The following is a 23776-nucleotide window of genomic DNA, read 5'->3' as shown; positions in this document are numbered from 1 at the left end:
CTATTGTTGGCTGTTATTAGAATAACAACAATGCAATAATAATAATAATAATAATAATAATAATATGTGTATTTTCTATACAAAAAATTGACAGATGACATTGCCAGTCGTCAGTTTAAACCTACAAAAGAATCCAAAAATCCTCCACAAACTCTGCGCTCATAGTCTCACAATAAACCCCCGATGAAAATGGCGATCAGAGTAAATAAAATAGATGGTCTTTATCAAAGTAAATTAGATTCAACTAAATAGTTCACCGGAGGGGCAGAGCAGTTCCTGTAATTCACTTTAAGGTTCACCAACTTACTCAATAAAGCCCTGGCTAGAAATCTAACTGATGTCTAATCGATAGGTTTATCTGAGGCAAACAGCTGGGAAGAGCAAAATGAATCGGTTTGCATTTAAGGAAAAGATAAAGTCGAGAAATCTGACGTCGAGTAATGAAATGATGGTTTTATTCTACTTTTTTGAGTCGATTTTTTTCCCAGATACACTGAACTGACAAGGGAAAAAGTTTAGAATTAAACACTATTTACCTTTTTTAAACAATTTAAATATTAATACATTATGTTTTACACGTAGGCTATACATCAGTACTTCTAGCTGCTACAACAACTACAACAACAACAACAACTACTACTACTACTACTACTACTACTACTTCTAATAGTAATAATACTAATAACACTTTTAATTAGCCTACCTGTGTTTTTTGGAGCCTATGAGGCCTGTAACGCTAAGTGCAGCAACATGACATCCCTCCATCTTCCTTGTCCCAAGCCTGCATTTCAGCGATTTCTTCACTGTTTTTACTCCCCCCCCTCCACCCCTCTCCTCCTTTCCACTCCGTCCAGTTTCTAGTCGTCTGATCCGAGCAGGAGGCGCCAGGTTTTCCCCTGAGGGGAGGCGAAGAGTCAAGGACTGAACCCTCCAAATGCAGAATAATGTAATTCCACACTCTCAGTAACAAGGGTGCCACAATTCAGAATGGTTCTTTTTTAAGGTGTAGCAAACCTACACGCTGAGCAAAATATCCTTGATGCTACAGAAGAGTGATTCTCTTGTTGCACACTCTCAAGAAAAGAGGTTTCACAGGCTGCAACAGCATAAATAATGGTTCTTTCTGGTAGCATGCAGAAATTCACTGGTGATTAATTGTAACATGGTATTATGGCTATTAAGGGAAAGTTCATAGTATAGTATTTTTTTATGCAATCACTGCAAGTGGTTATGATATACCATATTGGATTCAGCCACTTAATTATTGAGTAGTAGGGACATGGTGACATCAGGACAAGCAACAGAAATGTGAAAATTTTTTTGGAAGTGAAAATGAAAGTGATTGCACCTTTTTTTCTAAAGGAAGGCATTGTAGGTCAATGTTCTTAAAGTATCGTTTTTACTTCAGTTTTTTTCTTTTTTTTTATTAAACCTGATGATAAGACACATGTCTTAAAAGCTCAGTTTTCCATGAACAAAATATGTCACAATCCAGTACAAAAACAAAAAACAACATCCATATTTTCTGACATAACTACACAATTGTATTTTTCTCTAAAAATGACACCACATCTCTTTATTTGATTGCCTAAGTTTTTGGCATTTAAATCAGATGGCCCAGTCCATGAGTCTTTTCAACTGGAAAACACAACATGCCCTGTTTTTGTACAAATAAGTTCAAATTTCATGTGAGATTTCTATACTGTCAGCTAATGTTCTGGTTGAGACAGCAGATCAATGAAATATGCACAACTCTTCTCTCATGAGTTTATTTCCCATAAAGGTTTTTGGGATTCTCTGCCCTCATCAGGGTTGCAAAAGTGTTGGGGAATAAACATATGGGCATGTGGGAAAACAGTTGTGCAACAAGAGATTGACTGATGTTTGTTTACAATGATTTTAGAGAACCATGGAATCTACACTCACAGTGAAAATGTTTGTAGTTGTTGAACCACAAAATAGTACTTGGATCATAGCAAGTAGTGTGTTGGCATTGCAGAATTATTTCATTCTGTAGAATCCTGCTGGGTTGGTACCATGATGGAGAACCTTACTGAATGTGTATTTAATGAAAACACTTATCAAGGATTCACAACCACAAAGTGACTCTCTGGGCTGCAAATGAACAATACAACACAGTAGTCATCAGACATAGTTATGTAAGTCTTTTTAACATTTATGTAACATTTATGTGCTCATCAAAAAACCTACCTGACTTGGCCTGCTGGTTTTTAATCACTAGGAGGAGATTCTTTAAATTGTGACCCTGGCAATGCAAGATGGTGTTTTTCTATATATCTTAGGTCCAGCACAAAAATGAATTCTTTCTGATCAATAATTCCACCTAACAGGTTCTAAATGTGTTTGAAAGTGCATTTAGACCTTTATGTAAGGTTGGGGATGAACCTTACATAATACAGAACTGAACCATTAAGTTAAGTGAACAAATAAATGATATATGAAACATATAAACTTGAAAAACATTTTGGGGTGTGAAGGGTGGGTTGAGGGCAATGTGGGTATTTGGCCTCAGTATTTCTAAACCATCGAACCCTGTTTTTTCTGGGTGTATTGTCTGAAATTCAACCTAATAGCAGAAGAGAGCCAAACAGGGCCTGGGAGGGAGGAGGATGACAGGCTTCGTCACACTAATCTCCGACATCCTTGATTGCACAGGCAGCTTTGTCTTTCCTCCTCAAGTCTGGGATCATTTCAGCTGTCAATTTAAATGTGTCCGTTATCGGACAATTAAGCGGCTAGACATCCATTACGACGCCCCTACTGTCTGGTGTGCTTTTTGCCAATGTTTTTTTTTTTTTGAAACCCAAAATGTAGACAAGACTCCACCAAGAACTAGCTGACACCATGTTAGGGAATTTAACCATGCATGCACATATTGTTGCTACAAACATTCATATTTTTGGATTAAATATCAGTTCGTTCTCCTGGTGTTTCAGTGGGCAAAAGCAGGCCAAATATTTTGTCATCAAATAGCTCTTGAAAGAGAAGTGAAGAATCATTTAACAATATCCAATGAAAGAACTAGGTTATTTTAGGTAGGATCTGCACTGTTGTATCGTCAAATCACTGCACATAATTTACACACATAAGAAACATAATTTGCTTCTTTCAAAGTGGCCCCTCACCATTGTCTCTTTACAAACTCTAAAGGTGATGATACACAGAGCAACTTTTAAATTTAACTGACGCTTTTATCCAACGCGACTTACAATTGTTATACATGTCAGAGGTCGCATGCCTCTGGAGCAACTAGGGGTTAAGTGTCTTGCTCAGGGACACACTGGTGGGGGATTGAACCTGGGTCTCTCACATGACCAGAGTCGTGTGCCTTATCCATTGCGCCATCACCACCACGGTAACCGTGAAGGCAACGTTGCCGTCAATGGTAATGAGTAAAGATTACTACCGTAATCCCCTTCCCCCACCACTCCGCCACCCACCCCGCACCGCTGCTATCCGTTCAAAACATAGTCGGACTTGGCACTAGCAAGATTGCCAATAGTAACATTGCTCAAAACGTTGCCCCGTGTATAATCAGCTTTAGTGAACACCAAGCACACCAAGGAAGCGTTTTCCATTATGAACTGTGGAAAAAAAACCATTGACCAGTAACAAAGAGGCTTTACACAAACTAATGACACAAAACAACATCTAACAATGTTAACAGCATCAGCAACAGCAGTAACAGACTTAAGCGTCTCAATAATGATAATACTGTAAGCTACTAGCTCAGTGGTGGAAAGTATATTGGCTCAAGAACTGTGGTTACTCGTCACTTTGCTGCATCTTATAAGATATAAAGGATTACACATGAAATATAATTTAAAAAATTGGTCCATCCCAACATTAGAAGACTTCTAACACATCATCATGTCATTAATAAAATTACAATCATTATGTTAAATTGATATTTTAAGAAGGAGTATTTGCATAATGAGTACTTTTACTTTTCATTTAAGTAGCCTACATTCTACTGATAATATTTTCCACTTTAACATTCCATAACATTTTTTATGGAAGACTTTGAAATATTTTTCCACTGGGTTGTTTCTACTTTTGACTAAACAATCGGAATAAGTAACTACTCCACCATTTCTCTAGGCATGTACATGTAATCTTGAGTTTAATCTGTTCAATGGATAAACTGCATCCGTTTGGCATCTAATTAATTTTAAGTAACATAAATATTCCATAAGCACAGACCTACATAACCTTGTCTAAATAAATGTAGTGTCTAACTTAAATGTTTGATTACCTATACAAGTCTTACATGTTTTAAAACTAGTCATATAATCCACAGCTCTGATTGGCTGAGGGCGTTCGAAAGCGTAAAGTATAATTAGGATAGGCTTATACGTAGCCATATACATTCATTAACTAACATTAATGATAGGTAGCCTCCAAGGAAACAAGAAATGAATAATAGGGCCTACTGGTAGTTTCATATTGGTAGTAGGAGCTACCTCCTTTTTTGTTTTAAATGGCCTCTACACTAAGCCTTTAATGGCTCATTACTTGACTTTACATGCGTGACTTTCCCTTTTCTGCCTCTTAGTTTTTCTGTTCTTTTTAATTTGGTGTGTAGGTCCCTGGCCCCCCAAATGAAGGCTAAACCGACCAGTAGGTCGATAATATATCGGGGAGGCAACTGTGACAAATTCCTATTGTCTCCGCTTTGCTGGTACTTTATTACCCAGACGGGCAACATGGCCTGGAGATAACGATTCATCACGCACAGCCGGCAACCATAGACAACGCCTTTGGGCAAAGTCAGCGAGGGGCTTTCATATTGTGAGAGAGAGAGAGAGAGAGAGAGAGAGAGAGAGAGAGAGAGAGAGAGAGAGAGAGGGGGAGAAAGAGAGAGAGAGTGAGGGAGAGAAGGGGGGTGCCTTAATTGGCAATGGGTTTTTATTGCATTAGTAAAATTGCTGATTACAATCCTGCACAGCTTACTGTCACGTTTACATTTAAAACCTATAGGTAGACCTCCTATTGGTCTATTTTATAACTAGTTTTATAGTGGCATCCCATAATAAGTCAGGAATCTTTATTTAAAAAATAGTAATAATGGTTTAACTTCCCTCATGTTTTGCAGCTATAGCTTATTAGATGAAATTTAATGATCGTTATGGGAAAACTGCCTAAGAAAACAGTAAAAATAGACTAATGAAGACACTTCAACAAGAATTTACGGCAGGAAAACAGGGAACACAAGTAGCCTGCTTCATACCCTTTGCAGAATGATATGTCAAACACACCTACATCTATGCAGAAAGACAGTTTTGTGTAAAAGGTTTATATAAAATTTGGCTAAATATAATGTCACTGGATTATCCTTTTAAACACTATCTAGTCAAAACAAGACACAAAAATACTTGGATGGATGAATAGGAATATTTCCTTTTGAAGATTCAATAAAAACACAGAATCATTTATAGCAGTAATTATTTTGTTCTGCTCAGGTTTGTGTAGACTACAAATGTAAACTGAAATGAGACTATATGATGAGAAATTTCATGGTTAAAGGTGACATATCATTCTGAAAAGTCCCAAACTGCACATTAGAAATCAGATGACTTTAAAAAACAATTTTAATTCCCTTTTGCTTCATTATAACAGCAGCTTGTGAAAATGAAGCACAGTGAACAGCCTAAACTGTTGAGAATAATGAAACAAGACACTTGCTGTCTTATTGAGTAAGCTCTGATTGTCAGGCTCAATAAAGAGAACTCTGATATTGCTCCTAATAATTAGAGGTTTACAGTTTTACCATTGTTTCAACAAGGTGGCAAAGAGCCTCAATTATACACATACAGGGCCTCGGCTTATATGAACAGGACTTGTAATGGAAATGTTTTAGGTGTAGGATTAGACTTTCAGTGAAATTTCCTGCTTCCTGACATGTAATAGTTTCTACCAAAAATGTGTTATGTAAAAATATATTAAAAATCTGGGGGAAATTGTCTGGAAGTTTTGTATGAAATTTGTACATTGTACAATGTAAGAAGATATTGGTGCACCAAGCATTGTCTTTTCTCTCTTGGTACCTTGGTGTCTTAATTTGGGCAAATGTAATAACTCACAGGATAGCAACAAAAGCAAAATCCATTAAAAAAATAATAAAAAAAAATACTATGTCTTTGAGTTGATAAATGTGACATCTTTAGAAAGAGTTGGCACACAGAATATATGCTACTTTTTATTGCTTTCACAGTTACAAATTCATATCGTACATCTTTCAGTGGTTATCAGAAAACTTAGAATGTGAAGGTAATTTCACTGAAGAGGGAAGAGTCATCTCACAACACCAACCACAATTGATAAAAAGGGGCAGTTATTGAAAGCTTGGCCTAACATGTGAACACTTGTAGGTCTTTAAAGGTTCGGGAGTCCCCTATGTAAAAATTATAACAATGCCAGATTAATCTTCTAAAGTGTAAAAAGCATTCCGGTGTTCCAGTCTGAATAAATGTATTTATTTATTCAGAATATATAGATATGAATAAATTAAGGTAGTGAAACAAGAAATTCCCAGAGCACAGCAACAATAATCAGGTGCTAGTAGATAGCAGGATACATGAAAAGTCAAAAAACAAACTATAGCACACTGACCTGACTTTACTACCTTTATTGTGAGGAACGCGTTTCACCCATTGCTTCTTCAGGCTCACTCAGTGAAATTACAAAAACACACAAATAAATTAAGGTATTTGGCTTATAGCTAGGCTACTTTTGAGAATGGTGTCAAACAGTAGCTACATGGACAATACAGAGAAACCTAATATTAATTCTAATATAGTAACAGTAACAGAATAGATGTGTACTGTACCATAACAGCACATAGCTCTCCAATAAGCACTTTGAACTAACTGCATTAACACTCATGCTGAGGGTCTTGTGAGAATGTATTGATGTGACAGATTTGTAATCTGTTGTTTACTAAAGCCTGAAACAACAGATTAGGATTTTTAATAAGTTGCCACAATTGTGGATCAGGCATGATGATGTTTGGGAGCCCCTGTGTTGGTGCACATAAACAGCTTGGTTTGTGGCACTAAAGGTGACGCACAATCAGACATCACATCCCTTCTGCTGGCATCACCAACAGGGAGAGATAGGTTACCCCAAAGAGGCTTTCAAACATTATTTTCCGCCTTCCGGCTCATAGATCTCCCTGGTTTTGCATAAACGGCCAATTACCTTGTCAGTAAACTGATCTGAGGCTCAGTGCATCATCTCGTCCCTATTCATTTTATTGTAACGCGCAAATATAAACAGGCCTAATAGCAGCTACACTCACACTGTCCTCGTCCCCGCACCGTTATTGATATGGCCTTGAATTCACACAATTGATTTTTATGCTTCCCCCTAGCCACCTTGTGCAGTTGAGAGATATCTTTATTCGCACGGAAAGTGAAATAACTGCGTAATAAAACGGTGATATATTAAATTCGTTTTTCCCCGTGTCGCGGTTATTATGAGCCATTTTTCATTTTTATTGAATTGAGACCCTGGCGATCCGCGTCGACGCTTCGGGCGGAGAAAGGTTAAATAATTTGTGCAAATCAGCAACGCCGCGTTTCTTATTTGGCTTCATGATCTGACTCCAGCTGCTATTTAATTGTTTAATTATCTATCTATCTATCTATCTATCTATCTATCTACCTATCTATCTATCTATCTATATATATATATATATATATATATATATATATATATATGTATGTATCTATCTATCTATCTATCTATCTATCTATCTATCTATCTATCTATCTATCTATCTATCTTTCTTTCTCTTCATTTGGAGATTAAAAGCCTTTATTTTACCCCTGGGTCTAGGCTATATGTTGTTTCCCATACAGGCTAAATATCATTTACGGTTGGTTTACATTTCATTGCTTTGTGATAATCTACGTTGGAATGGGCCAATCAGTGCCTTTAGATCAGGCCTACTCTCTGCACACTTCCCGTCAATATCAGCGGATTTATAGCTTCATTTTGTGCAACAGATTATTGCTTCAGCGGCTCACAAACGCACGCGCGCGCGCACACACACACACACACACACACACACAAAGCTGGTCTATTATTGTTGCCCGTCTTGTAGGACATAGTGTACTGATGCAACCTGTCTTTAAAAATAATCGGATGACAGATCCATCCTGCAGCATGATCAGCATCTTGCCATCAATGCTCATTGATCCGTATAGGCCTGGTGGTCCCCAAACTGGGGTGCTGCGAGACTCTAGGGGTCCTTGGATGAGTTATATTGGTGGCTGGTTTAATTGCACAGACAGTGAGCACACATAAAAAGGCACCCATGTTGCATTGCTGCTTGAAAACAAAGTGCTGTAAACCTGCTGTCAAGTTCTGTATCAAATCATATCCAACAGCAGGAGCCTTCTCGGGTGACAGAGAGCACCCAAACAAAATCTTAGAGGATTCATAGAGTCATAGAGGAGTCTCCAGATGTAACATCAAAGATCAAACATTTTAAAGCCGGATATGAAGAGTCTTAAGAGAAAAGATGGACACATTAACTGAGCATTTACAGTGGCAGCCTCATAGGCCCACCATGATAATTCCACAATTGATAAATAAAAGGATCAAAAATCAAAAATGTCCCCTTGTCAGATTAATCTTGTGATTTTTTTTTTATTACCTTGAATGAATGAAATGATTAATCACAGTTTGTTTTTTTGTTTTTTTACATGTAGACGAGTATTGATTGAAAACTGTTCGGAAGCCGCTTGGCCCGAGCTCTCAGCACTAAAAGGCACAAAACCTCCTGTTTACTACCGGGAAAGCTGCAGAAAATAAAGAAAGCTGCGGCTTCTTTAAGACATACGAGCAAAACAACTGCCCTGCCGAGGAGAGTGGGAGGAGAGGGAGGCTTGGCTGACCGAATGGCAGCTTTTACGCAGAGGGCTGTCTCACCTGCTGAAACGCACTTCACCATTCAGCACAACAGAGCCATCTTTCGCTCTCACCTCCAACTAATACACACGCCAGTGAGGTCAGTGCTTTGTTTTCGCCTCTTTGGGTTTGTTTTGTTTTGTCTGTTGCTTTATTTTGATGCGAGGAGCTTGGGTACCATACAATACCCTCTACGTATGGATCGTCTCTGTCAGAGAAGGCGAACAAAGCGCATCAAGCCTCTCCAGAGAACTGCTTCCCCCCTAAAATCACGGATTTTTTTCTGTAAGTACTCAGGATAACCATTTGGCATTGTCGGCTGTTTTCTTGTTGTTAGGCTGCCGTGTGTCTAGTTCCCTGGGAAAGAACACAAGATGGATACGCTTCTTCTTAGTCCGATGGATAGGCATTTAATTTAGGGAACACCCGATCCCAATGCTGGACAAAAATAATGGCAAGATTTTTGGATAGCGCTGGACGCGTTGTTGGTTTCCTGGGAGTCGAACAGGCCTGCGTCGATGCTTGAAAACAAAAATTAGCTCGATATTTCAGCGCACATACAAACATTTCATTCCTCATTTAGCCTACTATATGACTAAAATACATCCAAGCACTGATAGAATATAGCCTGACAAACACATCACCGACAAAAAAAAACTATGGAGCACACCGGGATCGATGAGGTGAACCAGACGCACCAGCAGCAGCATGAGCCCATCAGCTTCGGGATCGACCAGATCCTCAACAGCTCGGACCAGTCCAGCGGCTGCATGCTGCCCAACCGGACCGGTGACCCGGATTACGCGCTGGCCTCCAACGTCTACAGCAACGGGTACAACAGCGTCTACAACCCGGCCTGCTCCATGGCGGCGGGTCTGGCCGGCTCCTATAATGTCAACATGAACATGAATGTCAGTATGAACATGAACGTTAACGTGAACTCTGGTGGCGCCGGAGGGGTGATCCGGGTGCCGGCGCATAGACCCATGCCGCCGCCGCCTGCCGCTGCTGCTCCACACCCGCCCACATCCACGCATCCGCCGGGCATCGGACCCGGCATCCCCTCGGTGCCCGGGATGGGGATGGGAAATGCGGGAAACTTCACCTTCCCTTGGATGGAGAGCAGTAGGAGGTTTGCCAAGGACAGATTAACAGGTAAAATGAGTTTATTTGTGATGCTGCAACACCTGTAGTCTGATTTGTGTTTCCCATTAAAACAGATGCCATATGATTATAGTATAGGTTACAGAGTACCATTATGCACCTTCACCTTCATTTCACTCTCTAATGAATGAGCCCAAAGACTCCGGCACAGTATTCTTGTATCTTCCTCGTGGCCTTACAGATGTGAGTTGTGAATTTTCTGACATTTGTGTCAAAAACAAGCCCTGCGTGATGCGGTGTGCTGCTGAACTGGGCCTAATAGCTCGACAAAGTGGAGCTGATTTCATCTTTAGGTTGTAATCTATAACGAATCGTAGGCTATGCAAACACATAGTCATTTTTTTTTATGGAAGGGCGGTCTGATAAACGAGGGGAGAAATTGACACGGACATGCTGATGAATCAGTATTGGTCCATCACTCTCCATTTACAGCGAATGACGGATAACGACGTTCCCCATATTTTCATGAGGATGAATGATTTGTTTTTTCGGTTGTGAGCCAATTGAGAAAGCAGAAACATTAGTCACAATAGCAATACAACAATGGCAGGTTAAAATCTACATAACATGCTTATTATTATTATTATTATTATTACTATTATTATTATTATTACTATTATTATTATTATTATTATTACTATTATTATTATTACTATTATTATTATTATTATTATTATTATTATTATTATAGGCTACATTTACAATGTTTGTTACTACACAAATGTATCTGCATAATTCACATATTGTCATTTAAATCACTGGACTTATGGAGCCTATAGAGTCTTTGTCATCCCAGATCCTTTACAAACGTCTGATATTAATTAAACTGCTCAGTTTCTTTCTCTGTAAAATTTAAATTTAAAGGAAAAGCAAACATCAACAACACCTGATAGTCGCTGTCCCTTTGCTCTGCTGTGATTAATAAATGCCATGACGCAGCAATAATACAATAATAAAACAGCAGTAGACTCTAGATAGACTTTGACTTAGCCTATGTTCGTATTTTATAACTTTTAGACATTCTTTTTGTCTTTTTTGAAGAAGATAATAAACAGAAACCTGACAAATAACTAATAAGTAACTTCCTTGAAATAATTTTTTGCCTTTTCACAAGTCAATCTACATCCACTTCTGCTTGTAGTTACATAACACAGTCCAATTGTTTCTAGTTACTTGCTCACATGATAACGTGAGTTTTAACTTCAAACACAGTTAGCCTACACTTATTATAGTAATAGTATTTTTATGGCCTCATGTTATTCAAATGTTTTTTTAAATCTGACCTATAAAAACAAATAATCACGTTTTCTTTTTAAGTCAAAGAAAGGCATTTACAGATTCAGAGACACAAAAGGCCACTTTTTAATTTACGTGTTTTTTTACAGGAACAAAGCACATTGATCAACATACCTAATAATGTACCAGTGTTATCAGCTTTTGTCCCTTTGCCAGATGTTGAACCACAGATCCATTTTGTCTTTGTACAAGTAAATTCAAATAAAGAGCATAAATAAGATGCCATTTTAAAAATGATTCCTTTAGTTATTGAGTGAAATCTCAGCCTGAAGGATTATGTCAGACTTTCTATTAGTGTCTCTTTATTTGATGTCTTTTATTTTATTCTCTTTATTAATTTAGTTTTCGGGAGGGGTGGTTGTCATGACCTCATCGTTAGGAAGATGAAAATGAAGAACATCATGGATTTGCGCACCCTCACCCCCACCTCTCCACGCATTAAATATTCACAATTCCGTTCTTTCTACCTGATTAATTATTAAATGCTGGGGGACGATATGTCAACTGCAAAAAGATACAGTGTAAATAGGCTTATCAATTCTACTCATAGTCACCGAGGGCCTCTCGTTTAATTTCTCTCAGCTTTGTGTCGCTGTAATTATTTCGCAGCTTATATCTTTCCACTGTATTGATCAGGAATGGATCAGCAGCAGCTACAGTAGCAGCACACACACACATACTCACGCGCGAACGTACACACACACACACACACACACACACACACACACACACACACACACACACACTATCCAGATTTAGCCTTCTCTGTTTCCTATAAAAGGCTGTAAATCAAATGGACTATCATCTATCCTGATGGGCAGAGTACCATTTTAAATGTTTCTCTCTGTTTCTTGTTTTTCTCTTCGCTTTTCAAGTTGAAACCGGAGGAGAAAAACGGCCCATTTGCAGCTTTAAACAGCTAAACATTTTGCCAAAGGGCAGCCGTGGGAGGTTTTTGCAGTGATGTAGCCTAAACGAAACCTGTTAAATTGCACAATAGACTTCTCTCATTCTTCACCCTGACACGCATCCTCGTGCTCTAAATTCATATTATAAAGCTGTGTCAGACAGAGGCTAAGGATTTCATAAGGGTTTTATGATGGTCACCAGCTTCTCTCTGTATGCATATTTACTCAGGGCGTATAGGCAAAATGTTATTAATTTACATTAAAAAATTTATTTAATAAGAAATGTGTCTCACCTCAAATTTTACCTTATAATAATAATAATATTTTTTTATTATTATTATTATTATTAGTAGTAGTAGTAGTAGTGGTAGTAGTAGAAGAAGTATTTTGGCGACAGCAGCGTTATTTGTCTGTGTCATTCTGCTAAATTGCCAATTTTAAACCTGCATAACGCTTGGCAACTATTTTGATGACATAAAAACATAAGACAAACAAACATAACAAACAAAAACACATAACAAAAATTATGTAGTAGTCCATCTGTTTTAAAAAAAACTTACATCACAAACCATTAAGTCATAACGTGACAGTTTAAACTCATACAAATAAGTAATGTACAATGGCCACACTAATCCAATCATTTAAAAGCTGTTGTTGTTAAGCACTGCTATAATAATCATAATAATAATAGAATATAAAATGGATCGTTTGGGCATCTTCACAGGTTAAACGTAACCATAATACAACATGTGTAGCTCAATACGCTGCCTAGCACCAATAAAAAAAAAAACAATTAAACCCTTTCTCTCTCCAATAAATCTCAGTTCGGGTGTTAATGGCAGCAAAGTAGAAAAATATGATTTGGATGTTGAACCCGCTCCTGTCCTCCTGTTTCCACGCTGCCCTGATTCTCCGTGTGACAGAAGACAGTGTCCCTGCCTTTTGTCCCGTATAGTGTAATAAATAGCAATATATGTTCATGTTATATTTCAATATCCCCTTTAGAATCCTTCACGGATATATTTATTAGATTGCTACAAAGGTAATATCCGCAGTGGGGAAGGGAGGCGCTGTCACCAGAAGTGTTATTAAGTATAGGTGGTTTTATTATGGGAAACATATTCTCCATGGTAGCATTTTATTTTTTGATATGCTTATGCTAAATTGTATTATCCAGGCAGCAGATTTAGTATTCTTGCTCGTTTTCTCTTTCATTTGAGGAAGGGGAAGAAAAAGTCAGATCATTTTGCAATATATTTTTTTCTTTCTTCTCTTCTTTAATGGGAACAAGATTGTCTCTCTTTTTCGATATAATAATTTTCCAACTTCTCTACACATTAACAATTTCACTTTTTCCCCCAGGATAATGTTATTGACTAATTATTCTTGACAAAGTGAAACAAATTAAAATTCAAACTTTGGATTGTAGAGGATACCAAAAACTGTTAAGATTAATATAAGACTTTAGAATTTTTCAGCACAATCACGTCTTATCGCTTGTGATTTAGAATCTCTCCAGCAATATTATATCATAGGAAATGACAGGATAGCTCCATGAGTTACAATTAGCTACCTTTAATATTTATATGTAGATGAATGTGCTTCTGACTCTCAGAATTGTGAGAATTTTGAGAAATCACACACTGATTCTCCCACAAAATATTGTCTTCATATTGCTTTATTGCTTTGTACCTGGTATAACACTAGAGACAAAACTGGCTAAATATAAGGGCAAAATAAATACATCTCTGATGCAGTTGAGCAGGGACAGTCTTTTTGTTTAACTTTGGTTTAAATTTCAGCCAATTTTGTGCATTTAGGAGCACCCAATCTCAAACATTAGCCTGCAGTATTTCTTCCTCATTTCTATTTACAGCTTACATTGCCAATAATAATAGCAATGGGTAAATTAGAAGGCATATCTAATTCCTGAACATCTTAGCCTTACAACTTCTGTCAAAACATTAAACGTGACTGATGCGGTCTCCATAGCATCACTGTATTGTATATTTATCAGCATTTTGCAGACTGTGAGGGAAAGCTTTACTGCAGTTGGCAGGTCCAAATGCTCTACTGCTGCATGTTGTGCTCCACTTGGGTTGCCTCTGAACGTGCTTGTATGTGCCTGGTCCATTAGTTAGCCCACAGATGGCCTGAAATAGCCATCTAATGCAGTATTATTTAGCCAGACCTGCCGCTGGGAGCAACAACAGACCTGCTCGCTCTCAGCATGTGACCTGTAAGGCTACACATAGTTTTGGGCAACTAGACGCCAACCAAAAAGACTCCAATGTTTAAATGTCTGTATGTTAAAAACACCACAGAAAAGTCACCATATGAATAAGAACGGGAATCATATGAGATTTAAAACAGTCTACTGTGAACACCTTATAGAAATATCAGAAACATTATGGAAACTGTGTTACTATAAATGCATTATTAAATAATATATATGGCTGTCTATGTCCAACAATGAATATTAGAGGAATAAACATCATTTTTATCATTATTGAGCATCAGAGCAACAGCAAATGTGAAAGCTGATAATAATATTATAAAAATATTACCATAGGAGATTAACAATAATAATGAGAGGAAGAAAAAGAAGACATGGTCACTATAAATCCAGTACCAAATATAATAAAGGGTAGAGAGTTTTCATTTCAGGCACTGAATTTGCATTGCTAATTTACACTCAGGTAATGTTAACCTTATGTGACCTACTGTTACAGCACATTGCAGCTATTCATCTTTATTTTACAAATCATTTGCTCGCGTACGCCTCAATTTGCCACTCGTGTTCAGTACCACCATGGGACGTCACCAGCTCCCTGGAAATGACTGCAGAGTGCATAATAGCTTCATGTTCCATTTTCCATCCAAATTGTCATCGTCTGTGCAGCAAATGAATTTTCAGGTCGTTGAAACAGCAGCAGCAGCAGCAGCAGCAGCAGCAGCAGCACGTGGCCCTCAGGGGACACCTGTGTAGATGTTTTCATATTCATTTTGGCTTCTGGTGAGCTTTTCTGACAAAACAAAAACAAATAAACACCCTGTAAGACAGGAGGCAAAACAGCTTGTTGGGGAGAGATGACACATACTGCAATAGGGAGAGAAACAGACAGAAACAGTTTTTTTTTTTAATGTTGTTGTTGATTTCCATTCTGCCTCAAAGTGAGAATGTGGCTGGGGAGTGGATCTATGTCCAAAAACGATCTCATTTCATTTATCGATCATCTGTTTACCCAAGGCTGACAAAATAGACAGGATTCATAGATATTTTATGATACAGAAGATAAGTTGTTATTAATAGTCAGATACAGTGATCTGTGAAAGTGAACCACCAGGCAGTGAGACACACAGTGTAGGCTCATATAGTAGCCGTGTGCAAGTTTTTTTTGAAGATACACAATGACAAAGCAGTTGAAAAGACACAAAACAGTCCAATGAGTAAATGTAAATATATTATCGATTTAAACTAATAGACCGTTTCCTCAAATTCAGCATCGGTATCTGTAAAATATAGGAGGTATTTTCTGCAATAATTATGTAAACATTTTGTTATTGTGCATGATAAATCATGAAATATTATTGTTAGGAGTTGTGCTTAATGTTTTATATGGAAGATATTTTGTGCAAAAATGTAATATGTGTAAATTTATTTGGCCTGATGGCAAAAATTGTACCGCGTTAGGTTGAAAGCCTGTGAAATCCTTATAATTAATAAGTGATTAATAAATCACATTTTAACCTTCACATTGTCAGTGGATGTCCCTGATTGTCTGATTCTGATTGGCTTACTAGTATGTGTTTGATTTATCTTTGTAATCCTGCTTGTTGTCATTTATTTATCTAAATGGCAGATATCTCATTTTGAAGCAAAACATTTCAGAATGCTAGCTTAAGAGTCTATCAGGAAATTAAATTAAAGTAGACTCTGTCCATCATTCAGGCTTCCTTCATGTGATTAGCTGCAATGCGTCGGCGCCTGCACAGCGGCTACTGCTGCTGTGCTCCAGATGTGGGACCTCACTGTGTCTCCCTTTCCTTTAGGGGAGCAGGCAGAGGAGAGCCGAGTCGGAGAGGCCACAGGGGGGCCGGGGGCTGCCGGGTCCCTCTGTCCTCTCCCCAAGGGAGACATCGGCAGGGTCCCTGTCTGGAGCACTGTGGAGACATTAGCCAAATGCTATTACCCTGAGCTCGCTCACCTGCGAGACGGCAATGGCCTTCTAGCAGACTATCCTTTTCCAAAGGGGGCTTGCCCAGGTGAGTCACCCCCTCCGTCCACCAATCACCTCCCCTATACCTCACCTATCTGTGTCATGGTTTATTTTTAAGTGCATCCCTCCTGTGTGTGAATTATTATTAAAAGTTTGTTTTCTTTGTAAAAATGTAAAAAATATAGTCTTTATTCATACTGATCTTTTAACTTGTAACTTAGGAGGCCAATTTATTGCCAGTTGCAAGGTATATCTTTTCTTGTTTGAAAATTGTCTTTGGAACTGAGGTCCTCTATGACTTTTCCTATGACTACCTCTCTGTACAAACCACTGTGCTGTTTGGTTTTCAAAATCTGGCAGGGGAATATTAGTTGTAATTACATTTATCTTCTTCAGTTGGCAGCTTCTGGGCCTTCTCTTAGACTCTCTAAACCCACTAGCTTTTCCAGAGTTAAGACAAAATGGACAATAATTCTATCTACTCAAGGACTGGAAAACAAAATTGTGTTTATAACATGAGCGTATACAACACAAACCCACAAGGGAAATAATTTTATATTTCAGAAGCACATATTATGCCAGTTTAGAAATGGAAATTGCTACTCACACTAATGATTATTAATCTTGAACCCTTGAAGTCCGAACACCTCAATTACTTACAGTATTGTTATTGCTAATTAACCAATTTTTTTTAAGAATGACTTGCATGATCAAAGTTATAATCCACCAAGTGAATTCTATCAAACAAAGTAAAAAAAAAAATCCTCTTTCTTTGCCTCTTTCTTTGCCCTTTTCAGCTGCCCTCTCACCTTTCTCCGTGACCCGTCGCATCGGTCATCCTTATCAGAACAGGACGCCACCCAAGAGGAAAAAGCCTCGCACTTCCTTTAGCCGGGTGCAGATCTGTGAGCTGGAGAAACGTTTTCATCGGCAGAAGTACCTGGCGTCGGCCGAGCGCGCCACCTTGGCCAAGGCCCTGAAGATGACAGATGCACAAGTCAAGACCTGGTTTCAGAACAGAAGGACAAAATGGCGGTAAGATTGCAGAAGCGTGTCCCTTCACTTAAAGTTTAATCTAGTACAGCTCAAAGTAATTTATTGGTGTGAAAGTGGAGAATAGTAAAGCTAAAGTGCTATAATTCTTTCTTACACGTTTCATCATTTCTTCTCCTTCATAATCTGCCTAAGCAAAACAAAGATTTTTCAGAAGCAGTTTGTCTTCATGAGGGCAGGTTGTTAACTCAGAAGAGCCAGTCTTTCCAATTTTTCTTGTGCCATAAATTGACAGCACTGAATGTGTCTGTGTTTTTGCTCTTGGATCCAAATGCTTACCGATGCTATACTTTAAACACGTACAAGTAACAAGTAACAAGTAAAATGGCCCGCAGCTGAAGCATTCGAGGTGTCGTACAACACAATAACTATTTTGCTTAGCCTAGCTGCCAGTCGAGGCCAGTTCACTTGACCAAGCACAATTACTCCTGAACCTCCTGAAAGGCCTTTTAGAAACCTGCTGTCCAAAGCAATACTAAAACACTCACAGAAGGAAATTGACTGCCAAGTCCATAGAAAAAAAACACACACACACACACACTCCTTCACTTCATTTTAACTGTTGTTTATAGCCATTTGGAAATAAATGAGTAGGAAATCAAATTATGAAGCCCTGCCCGTAGTTAAAGGCACAGGAAACATATTTCACAAGCATATTACAAGTTGCTAAATTACCTTTTGGTTTTAATGTTTAAATGATCCTAAAGCTTTTTAGAATGAGCTTTGCATTAATACACATACAAAACACTTAAAATGTTTTCTTGGCTGATTAGTGTGAATGCTCAGTCAGCATTCACACTGTTGTTATTAACATTTACGATTTAGTTCATTGGCTTCTTTGTCTTAAACAAACTTAAAATACTTTTAAAAAAGTGAAAAAAAGGTGCACTTATTTAAAAAATTACAAAAATCACATCCAATAGCAGGAAATTTCCAAGACACAGTTTTCACTACAAGATGTAAAAACAATGAAATTGCTTAATATAAACACCCCCAAACTGAATCCAAGACTGAACGGCTTGTCACAAGTAACAAGGGAAATGGCTTAACTCGTTTTTCTGATTTCCTAGTTTTGCAGAGATTTATGCCATTTCCCTGTAGTGTGCACCTGATAGCATGAGCATGAGGGATGTCTTTGCGTGACGACTACACTAGTAACAAGAGGATGATCAAATCAACAGCCAGGGAATCAGATTATGATAATGATGTTAACAATAATGTGTGGCTAATGGATGGAGGTTGGTCTGCATGAAAGAGTGTTTTAGAGGTGTGTTTCCGCCTGTGATTTCTACCTGCAATTTGTATTTTTTTGTTGATATTGATGGAAATCATTTGTTTATTATAGTTTGTGCTATTAGTAACACCACCATAAATTTAAACGAGCCAAGTAAATTCTTTATTATGCCGTCTTGGAAACAGACACCTATTTCTAGGAAAAAACGTCTAAAATAACATACCCAAAATTAATCAGGAGTAACTCCTCAACCATTAGGCCTAGATGCATAATTCTGGCTAAGGAATTTGAATCAACTCTATGAGCCTATTTATTTTGCTATTAAAGAGTAAATGGAGATGCAATAAAGGAAAATATGATATTTTCATCCTTGCCTGGTATAAACTCTATATTTTAATAGCAATACCACAATCAAAACCATCTTCCAACTGATTATAATGCAACTGAATATCTTTTCTTTTAATATCCTGGGATACAACTGTAAATTTGATGAAAAGAAACTAATATACAACAGAAACCTAAGAGCTCAGGGATTGCTCAATACCAAGATGGCGCCTGGGAGGTATTTTTTACACACAAACAACAGCTGTTTTTGGAATGAAAACAGCAAAAATGGCAAAAGTAAGTCAGTGGTTGTAACTGTATATGTATATTGGTGCATTTGTTGTTATTTTTATCCGGCTAATAACTCCGTCATTTAGTGATATGAGTGATACAGCTTATCAGAGCTAGAGCTGAGCTTTCTTTAGAGTGGTCGGACGGCTGTGTCGGATGAGATTAGAGATATCTAGATGGCAATAACTGCAGCCATGTACAGTGTTTACAGAGCGATTTATGTTGTGATATAAGCTCATTTAGATGCTTGGTGTTTGATGTGTGTTTGGTTTGGATAAAAATGGTTGGTTTAATGTTCTAGCGGAGCCTCCTAGCTTCACAAAGGTGTGTGGCATGCATAGAGTGACAAAATACTAGGATCAGGCATGGATTTCTTATTTGCATTTTCCACAAAAATCGATCGTCCTCCCCCCGTACTGGGCAAGTCCGTGCTCAATAGGTTTGCTGAAAAGGATCTGGCAATTTCTTGACTAAAATTAGCACACACACAGAGGAGAACATGTCCTATTAATATGTAAACATCTGTCAGGAGAATCAATTTGAATATACTTCAACTCAGGAGAAGAAAAAAAATGATAAACACAAGCAGCATTACCTCTACTCTGAATCACAATGGGAACATGATTGGAACTTGTTACGGATTATATACTCCTTTATCTACTCCTCATCCATTCCCTTTAGTCACGTTCCTTCACCAACACCTGTTATTCTTCCTGAAGCTGAAATAACTGTCACAGGTGTTGAATAAACATACAAGCAGTCAATTTACAAATGAACAGGATTCATTTGTAAATAGTTTGAGACAAGTACAACTGTGCTGCTTGTCTCGTGACCCCTTTTCTTACTTTATCTTCTTGATTTCTTTATTGCTTTGACACCCCTGCCTTTGGCTGCTTACATTGACCAGCTGCCAGAGAGAAAATATACACCCTAATATTTTATAAACAACACTGAAAATACAGTTTTAGGCTGGTATTCTTCCTATTTATGTTTATTTATAGTTTTTAAGAGGAGCTACAGCATCAGTCTGATTTCCTTTAATGCAGTGCCTTCCACCCTTTTTGGCCTATGTCCAATTAAAATGAAGCGTTGTCTGTTTGTGACCCTCGTCAATGGTTGCATATGGTTACTTGTTGTGATCAGCTAAACCAAAATGGGATTTTGTTGTATTAAAATATCATATTTAGAGGCTTGAGGAGAGAAAAATATCCAATAATCTGCACGAAAAAAGGGGGAATTTAAAAACAAATCTTAAAAATATAAACATAATTGCAGCAATCTTGTTTTTCTGCTTACCTAAAATTTTTCTTATCTTACAACCCCACAAATTGCCAGCGGGGTCCTGACCCCAGGTTGGGAACCAAAGCTTAAATATAAAAAGATGGTTAAACTGCTTCTTTACGAGGATATGGGTTAATTCATTCCGAACAACCTTGTGTACATGCCCCATAAGAATAAACATTATATATGTCTTACATCTTCCTCTGTTCCTCTTTTGTCTCCTCCTTCCACCCAGGAGACAGACTGCAGAGGAGAGAGAGGCCGAGAGGCAGCAGGCCAACCGGCTGATGCTGCAGCTTCAGCAGGAAGCTTTCCAGAAGACGTTGAGCCAGCCTTTGCAGCCAGACCCCCTCTGTCTGCACAACTCCTCCCTCTACGCCCTGCAGAACCTGCAGCCCTGGGCAGAAGACAATAAGGTGACCTCCGTCACCTCCGTGGCATCTGTAGTGTGAACGTGTGTGTGTGTTAAGAAGAGAGGGAGGGAGGGATTATCAAAGTTTTGTCAGTGTGAATAGACAAAGGGGTTGAATCTCTTCAGTCTATTTCTGACGTGTCTGACGTTCAGAAACGCAGCACCATTATGGGATTGTCATAGGTACAGGAGATGCTTGCTTTGGAAAAAAAAGAATTTGAGTGGACATTGTGCTCCCTCACTCATTGATCGCTACCAGCAACATGGTGGGGGAGCATGTGTAGAGAGAGACAGCTATATGTTACTGCCAAGACCTACAAAACACTGTATGCAGACAGCACAGGAGCCACACTGACACTACTGTTATCTTAAATATCTTAAGTATGTTGAGTCATTTTCCTGCCTTACACCAAGTTTCCGCTTTCCCTTCAGCTGTCTGTCTAAAAGAGAGGAGGGCACTTTATCCATACGTGCCAGGAAACAAATGGACACCTCTGTACATGCCCAACTATCAAGACTGTCCCCCTTTTGCCTCTGGATCCCTAACGAGGCAGCAGAGACTTTCTGCCAATAATGGCAAAAAAAGACCTCCTGTTTTTCGCTTTTGACTTTGTACAATGTAGTAAATGCATGTTTCAACCCTTTTCTGTGTGCACTCGGAAGTACCATTGAAGTCAACTGCCGTCAAGGTGGACTGCAGTGTTCAAGTGGTAGTGGATTAATGGAACTCCTGATGATGAATTCCTCATTATGTTAAATTTAAAGGTGTTTTATATTAAATGATATTGTGACTTTTTGAAAAGATGACAAAGTTCTCTGTTTTTCTTCCCTCTCTTTGTGTCGTTAGTCTTTCACTCACTGCCTGTTTGTCACCATTATGAAAACCATGCAATAATAATTTATGATTTTACCGAGCTAGTTAGCCTCATGGGATTAAGCTATGATTGCACATTAAAGTTTCAAACCACCCAAAGGTAAGATACCATTGAACTGTATCAGAAGGACGGCGCAATACCTTTTTTATCCATAAAATCTGATGGCTACGGCTCCCAGGTGTGAATGTGAAGGAGGGCGTTGCCGAGAAACAGCAAGCACGCTCAGCAAAACCGTCCCTGGATAAATAAAGATTTGAAAACTGATGCCAGCTCAAATTAGAATGAGAGGAGAAAATAGTGCAGCTGCCAAATAAACATTTGAAATGCAGCGGTCTGGCTTTTGTTTATGTTTTTTGTTTTATTCCAGTGATTTTAATGGAACAGTTTAACAAAAGATTTGTTCAATGGTTGGAGAAGGGAATCTATAACACACTGAAAAACTGAAAGTCTGTGTCACTTGTCAGGGTTGTCACCTTTTTGTTTTTCCTGCTGGAGTTTGCACGCAGTCAGCACGGGGCTCAGGCAATTATCAAGGGCCACATTTCTTTCTTAAGAAGCCCTTTGCTGCCTTCATTCTTGCTTCTTGTGAAAAACAACTTTCGCAACAGTGACAGAATCAGTCCTAGTAAACAATTTTAATGATTTGGTAAGTCCCTCTGTTTTTGTATCGCTGCTGCATTGCTTTACGCTCCGCTTCCAGTCAATCAGGAGGAATGGAAAGCTCTGCCTTCAAACGATCCATCAGACACCTGTCAACTGACAAACTTTATCATCATACCTATATCTTTTTTCAGGTTAATGTTTTTTAGTTGAGACAGGAGTTTCTTTTGATCTAAGAAAAGTGAGTTTAAAAAAATGTGCATAGATGCTGGGGAAAAAGTGTACACATGGGCTATAATTCAAAATGAGGCCAGTATAATCTTTTTTCATTCCTTTTTTTGGATGTTACCTCCCACACCATTTTTGGTGTTGGCCTCCATTGTTGTCTAGGTGAATCATGATCACATAGACACCAGACAGCCATAAACATCTGTAATCACCACATCTACCCTATCATGCAAGTGCTTATCAACCAAGTCATAACAAGAACTGCCTATCTAGAAGCACAGTAAACACATCATTCAGGTTCCTTGCTCGTAAATGAGCCTTCATAATCATGAGCGTCACAGGAACTGGACCTTGCCAGGACTGGACCTAGCACATTTGTATCCCTAGGCAAGCGTCCCCTTCACAAACACATCTCACAAGCCATCATGACATACTTAAGTTTCGCAAACTCCACATCCTGTACCTTTTGTTGGAATATCAACAGCATCTGGCTGCCCGAGCCAAGTTGTTGCTCAGAGCAGGTTGATGATCTGGTTCGAAACAGCTGTCTGCAACTGCAGCCACCCCCAACAACCCTCTCCTTTCTCCAAAACATAGCGCCTATGTTTAGTCAGTTTTTAGGGCGTCTTGCCTGGTTGGGATCCTGTCAATAGCAAGCAGTTCTCCAGGTGACGCCTCCTCAACCCCCATTTCCTCCGCTCCCTGGTGCTTTCATCTCTCTGTCTCGGTTGTCTTGAAGACGTGACTTGGCCCATTCTGGAAAAATTCCTCTCTTTACTGTTTTCAAAACCGTGCATTGTGTTTTACTACAGGTGCTTAAAGATTTTTCTCCTCTCTTGTCATGGCTCTGTAGGTTTTTTTTTCCTCACTCAACCCCCTCTCTCTCACCGCCAAAGAGCCCTGTCCTTATCCAATAAAATGTCACCACACAAGATGAACAAGAGCAAGAGGCT

The 23776-nt window shown here is 38.6% G+C and overlaps 1 protein-coding gene across 1 annotated transcript; it reads left to right on the top strand.

Annotated features, from left to right (window-relative positions):
- Positions 1-9596: 9596 nt before the first annotated feature.
- On the top strand, positions 9597-21160 carry tlx2 (T cell leukemia homeobox 2). The gene is made up of 4 exons (XM_046030463.1): positions 9597-10092; positions 16359-16571; positions 17323-17560; positions 20944-21160. The coding sequence occupies exons 1-4, from the start codon at positions 9597-9599 to the stop codon at positions 21158-21160; spliced, it is 1164 nt and encodes a 387-aa protein (XP_045886419.1).
- The last annotated feature ends 2616 nt before the right edge of the window (positions 21161-23776 follow it).

The sequence above is a fragment of the Micropterus dolomieu genome, linkage group LG19 (assembly GCF_021292245.1).
Source record: "Micropterus dolomieu isolate WLL.071019.BEF.003 ecotype Adirondacks linkage group LG19, ASM2129224v1, whole genome shotgun sequence".
NCBI classification, from domain to species: domain Eukaryota; kingdom Metazoa; phylum Chordata; class Actinopteri; order Centrarchiformes; family Centrarchidae; genus Micropterus; species Micropterus dolomieu.
This window is presented reverse-complemented; position numbering and strand designations above follow the sequence as displayed.

Coding starts and splice junctions, on each gene's coding strand:
- tlx2 (XM_046030463.1), top strand. CDS start 9,597: ATGGAGCACACCGGGATCGATGAGGTGAACCAGACGCACCAGCAGCAG. Junction 10,093..16,358: donor TGCCAAGGACAGATTAACAG/GTAAAATGAGTT, acceptor CCTTTCCTTTAG/GGGAGCAGGCAGAGGAGAGC. Junction 16,572..17,322: donor TCCAAAGGGGGCTTGCCCAG/GTGAGTCACCCC, acceptor TGCCCTTTTCAG/CTGCCCTCTCACCTTTCTCC.